This window comes from Anarrhichthys ocellatus, unplaced genomic scaffold, assembly GCF_004355925.1.
Source record: "Anarrhichthys ocellatus isolate YVR2014 unplaced genomic scaffold, GSC_Weel_1.0 scaffold6, whole genome shotgun sequence".
Taxonomy (NCBI): domain Eukaryota; kingdom Metazoa; phylum Chordata; class Actinopteri; order Perciformes; family Anarhichadidae; genus Anarrhichthys; species Anarrhichthys ocellatus.
In genome coordinates this window covers 5,782,629-5,787,919 of record NW_022280036.1, presented here as the reverse complement: position 1 = coordinate 5,787,919, position 5,291 = coordinate 5,782,629, and the positions used below count along the sequence as shown (strand labels likewise).

The 5,291-nt window shown below is 40.1% G+C and overlaps 1 protein-coding gene across 3 annotated transcripts in view; it reads left to right on the top strand.

The window, feature by feature from the left end:
* Positions 1-4,983, top strand: part of dna2 (DNA replication helicase/nuclease 2) — a 12,248-nt gene extending 7,265 nt beyond the window's left edge. Inside the window, exons 15-24 of one of the 3 annotated variants that reach the window (XM_031846447.1) lie at positions 52-161; positions 310-438; positions 783-875; positions 1,100-1,293; positions 1,986-2,075; positions 2,225-2,438; positions 2,645-2,734; positions 2,909-3,094; positions 3,219-3,365; positions 3,680-4,983. In XM_031846447.1, the coding sequence (XP_031702307.1) occupies positions 52-161; positions 310-438; positions 783-875; positions 1,100-1,293; positions 1,986-2,075; positions 2,225-2,438; positions 2,645-2,734; positions 2,909-3,094; positions 3,219-3,365; positions 3,680-3,733 (1,307 nt within the window). In that variant the 3' untranslated portion in view covers positions 3,734-4,983. The remainder of the gene's footprint in view (positions 1-51; positions 162-309; positions 439-782; positions 876-1,099; positions 1,294-1,985; positions 2,076-2,224; positions 2,439-2,644; positions 2,735-2,908; positions 3,095-3,218; positions 3,366-3,679) is intronic. The other 2 variants (XM_031846446.1, XM_031846448.1) reach the window with 2 other exon arrangements.
* The last annotated feature ends 308 nt before the right edge of the window (positions 4,984-5,291 follow it).

Genomic DNA, 5,291 nt, shown 5'->3' with positions numbered 1-5,291 from the left:
TGTGTGTGTGTGTGTGTGTGTGTGTGTGTGTGTGTGTGTGTGTGTGTTCAGGTCTCAACAAACCCCAGAAGCAGGCCATGAAGAAGGTGTTGTTATCTAAAGACTACACACTGATTGTTGGCATGCCAGGGACGGGCAAAACCACAACCATCTGCACCCTGGTAAACTCCTAACCATGCTCTAAAAACCTCACCTGAACCGTAAATGGACATTATCTACTCCCAAGTGAGACCAGAACTCTAACCCTCTCTTCTCCACCATTCTCTCTTTCCTTCTTGCTCTTTGTCTCTTCCTCACTTTTTCTCTCAGGTTCGCATCCTTCACGCATGTGGGTTCAGTGTGTTGCTGACCAGCTACACCCACTCTGCTGTTGATAACATCCTGCTGAAGCTAAAGCGCTTCCGGGTTGGCTTTCTGCGTCTTGGACAGGGGCAGAAGGTGCAGTATGGTTTGATTTTATTCAATGTGTTCAGTACAGCATAGAAAATAAGCATTCACTTCCCACATTTTGTTATTTTAAACTGTCACTTTGTAGATATATTTGCTGTTTAAAAAAAGGTTATTCCATTCTCTCGTGTGGTAGTTTGCATTAAAGCACAAATCACTAATAAATGTTATTGAAGTAATATTGAAGTAATACAAAATATAAACATTTGGGGATGGTTTGATCTGTATTTTTGAAATATTCAAGAGTTCAACAAATTAGAACCTCTAATGTTTAAATCTCTTGTTTTTTCCCCTCTGACTTCTCTGATTTCTCTCTTTTCTGCTGACCTCTCCAGGTTCATCCAGACATCCTGCCTTACACAGAGGAGAGTGCGAGAAAGAAGGGAGTTCACACTCTGTCAGAGTTAGAGCAGCTTTATAACAAGGAGGTAAGGAGTTAGTTTGTGGAATATCATAATTGCAACTACTTTGACTGATTTATAGACACTGAAATCAGCATTTCTTTTAAATATTTAACATCTAATCTCTATTTTTTTTCTGCATCAAGACATGCCACTTGTTGATATTGTAATTTAATAAATGTACAAATGTTGTGAACATCTTACCATTCTAAACTGACTTTCTCTCTCTCTCTCTCTCTGTCTCTGTCTAGCTGGTAGTGGCAACCACCTGTATGGGCATCAAGCATCCCATTTTCACACGTCGCCGGTTTGATTTCTGCATCGTAGACGAAGCTTCACAGATCAGCCAGCCTATCTGTTTGGGACCCCTGTTCTATGCCAAGAGATTTGTCCTGGTGGGAGATCACCAACAGCTGCCACCAATAGTACAAAATAAGGAGGCGAGGTAAAGTGTGTATGTGTAGATTAGATATATGTTGTTAAATTGATCAAATACAAACTAGCGTGCTAAAGTAACACTTCACCCCTAAAATGACCATCTGCATATCGATTATTCTATTATAAAAAGCGGACTAGATCTTTGACGATTTGAAATAAATTGAGGCCAGGTTTAACAACAGCAAAACATCCACTTACAAACTCTCACACAACTTTTTCAGTATGCAAAGACTCGCAGCGCACCTACAAAAGCATGAGACAGTAGTGCCAATAGTGTTTAGGGAAAAATGCACGTTTGGAAAGTACTGAGCGTACAACAGGATAAACGATACCTGGATTATCCTGCGTGAGTTGTGTGAGAGTTTCTGAAAAGAAGTTTTCATATAGTTTTTCTGTTAAACCTGGCCTCCATTTACTTGAGTTCATGAAGGATTTTCACTTTTGGATTCTCCGTTCATGGTTGAGGCATGCGAGGAAAAACTAAGTTTTCCTCCAGAATTCAAGGAAACGTGAGTAAGTCATTGATATACAAATGGTCATGATAACGGTGAAGTATTCCTTTTGTACTTTTTTGTAGTTATTTGTCTTCGTGAGGGTAAAACATGTAGGAAGCGCAGGGTAAATTTGGTAATTAATGCAAAGTTAGAATAATGTCAATAGAAATATCGGTTCCCAATTTCTTTATTCTTTTTCTTCTAGGTCACTTGGGATGGACGAAAGTCTTTTTAAGCGACTAGAGCTCCACAGTGAAGCAGTGGTCCAACTCAATGTACAGTACCGGATGAATAGGTACACCAACATACACAGACAACACTATATGCTTCAGTCATATTCTTTTGTTTATCATGAGCTCATCCATTAGACCATTCAAATGGCAATTGAACTCTTATCTACGAGGACACACTCCATAATAAACAGTGTGTGCTCTGTGTTTTTAGGCAGATAATGTCTCTCAGTAACTCCCTGATGTATGAGGGCCGGCTGGAGTGTGGATCAGAGAGGACAGCCACGGCCCTGCTCAGCCTGCCCTTCCTGCTCTCTGTCCAGTCGGAGCTTAGTTCCTACTCCAAGTCTCATCCGCAGCACGACCTGGCTTGGATACATGCCACATTGTTGCCCAGCAGCCCTGTCTGCTTCCTAGACTGCTCCATGGTTGGTTGAATGTTTTACGAGCCACCTTTTTACCCGTTATTAGCCAAGAGGATCGATGCATATTTTATTAGGTCTGCCTTCTAGTGAAAGGTCAAGGAATTAAGTCGGCTGCCTCAACAGTCGAAGAAAGTTATTTATGCGAAATAAGATTGTCCTGAGTAAGACAAAGGAGGTGTGCTGGTCTACATCTTGTTTTTCTCCTTTAGGTGCCAGCAGTGGAGTCTGTGGAGAAGGGAGGCGTTAGCAATCGCACCGAAGCTGCTCTCATACACAAGTTGCTTTCACTGCTGATAAAGGTGCATCATTTGCATGATTTATGCTCAAGTATTTATGGCATAAAAACAGTGGGTTTTTAAAGTCCTGGCTTAATTCTTGGGGTCATGAAGTGTTCTTAATACACGGGAGGGGGGGGGGATAGAGAAATAGTAGCTATTTATCATACTAACCCCTACTTATTTTACTTTCTTCAGGCAGGGTGTAAGCCCAGTGATATAGGTGTTATCGCCCCCTACAGGCAGCAGTTAAAGAGTATCTCTGCTCTGCTGCAGTCCTCTGCTTTCACCGGTGTGGAGGTGAATACAGTGGATAAATACCAAGGACGGGACAAAAGTCTGATCATCTTTTCTTTTGTCAGGAGCACTGTAGAGGAAGTAAACGTAAGTGTTTCTCTTCCCATCGTCCTTTTTTAACTCCTCTTCTCCTCTCTCTGCATTAGTGAACAAGCAAATAAACAAGTGAGTGGAAAACTGACCTGATTCTCTGCTGCTTCTCCTTTCATAGTTAGGAGAGCTGTTGAAGGACTGGCGTCGCCTGAATGTAGCCATTACCAGGGCTAAACACAAGCTGCTGATGGTGGGGTCCGCCACGACGCTACGACGCTACGCACCTGTGGAGAAACTGCTCAACCATCTGCAGCAAGAGGACATGATATCCTTTAATTACAAAATAATCTTTAATGGGAGTACTGTCAGCATTAAGTCAGTTATTGCAAAATGCGTTACTGAACTGGTTACTGCAAAAGTCTTTTTTTCAGTTCTATACAGCAGAATTAAGCTTCACATGTTACGGAAATTTAAAGTGTGCTGAACAGCAAGTCCCCAGTGTTTCCAAAGAATGGTGGCTGAGACTACGAGACTGCTTCTAAGCAGTTTTTAGTGATTTAACCTTTGTTCTTGTTACATGTCGTCTTTGTAGACGCAGAATACATAGAGACATTTGTTTTTCCTGAACCCTTACTTCACATTATCCAGCTCCCCCCAGCTGCCCACAAGGCCTTACCAAGCATGCCCCTGTGATGGAAGTCTATGGAGCCATGGTGGTATTTCAGGTCACCTCATCAGGGCAGAGATTTTATGCCAATCTTGAGGCCAAAGATGCAAGTCTTAATGTTGATCAATTATAAATACAACACATTTAATACACAGTTTTAAAAGTATCAATAGTTGATGTCTATGCGGTGAAACAAGGTACTGGACACTGAACAGCTAAAATATTTGCACACAAAATTGTACTGTATCTTTAATTGGCTGAACTGTCACTGGTGAATTATGGTACTGTCCATCAAACATCAACTAGGAATAAACTAAACTATGGTACTTTTGATCAAATACCTCTATCGATACACTGACAATATTCACTGTTGGTACTTTCTCTAAGCGTTTACACACAACACAGAAAGTCACTCATAATGTGAATATGGAGACCAAACCTTTTATAGTTCATGTCACTCAGCTACAACAGTCAGATATGCTTAGGAAGGTCTATCAGTCCACTAAAACACAGTTCTAAGGACAAAATCGGTGCACTGAAAAGTGAAGCTACATCACAATATTTCAATAAACTTTGATTTAGTTTTAAAGGACCTAATCAATATCTTTTGTTCCAGCTTGAACCTCAAGAACATGTATGAACCATGAGGTGATTGCTGTAGGGTGTAGTTTATTGTTTAGTGGTTCAATTGGACTTCATACATACTTGAAATATATGTTGATGCAATATAGAAATATTGCATCAACATTACTCTGTTTTAATCTGTGAATGGACCACACCAGCCTACAACAGTACAGAAATGAAACAACAAACTGGTATATAAATAGTTTCTCTTTATTCCTCAGTTAACAACATTATACTGTTGGTAACAGACAAAGCTATAGCAAAAGCAAGTTTTTGATTCACTTCCTTTTGCGTACAACAATATACGAGAAAATCTAAAGCTGTACGGAGACGGGATGATAAAGGAAGCTACCTGGTATGATAACCAGTTAAAACTCAAGGAATATGTAGGAAACTACAAGTTAGGAGGAAATATATTCTGCTAAAATGTAATTTAATGCTGATCTGTGATAATTTAACTGGTGATTATTCTTTTAATTATTAGAGCATGCTTGAAAACCGACAACCTCTGATTTTACATGTTTTGTGTATGTATTTTGTTAATACTGAGATTTTTGCTTTTGCGTTATGAGAATAAATACAAATACTATCAAAGTGTGAGGTGTATTTTTACATCCTGTTGTGTGTTGTCATGCTTAGTCATGTTTCATTATTAGATTGACCAGTCTGGACAATAACGCTTTGTTTAAATTGACTCATTTTTATTAAATTTTTATTTAAATCATATGGTACAACGCCTGTTTGTGGGTACATAATGACTGTCCCATCATCCCCAACCCTCCTAGCGTGCATGTGGCTGTGGCTATAGTGTGATTGTTCCCTGCAGCACAGTGACGGTCTGTCCAGATATATTGATTCTTCCGTCATCTCTCACTTCTAGTTCCAGCTCCCCGCCTCGACTGGAGCACTGGTAAGCTACACAAACACAGAGGGGATAAAACGAGCGTCAGTATCTGTTTA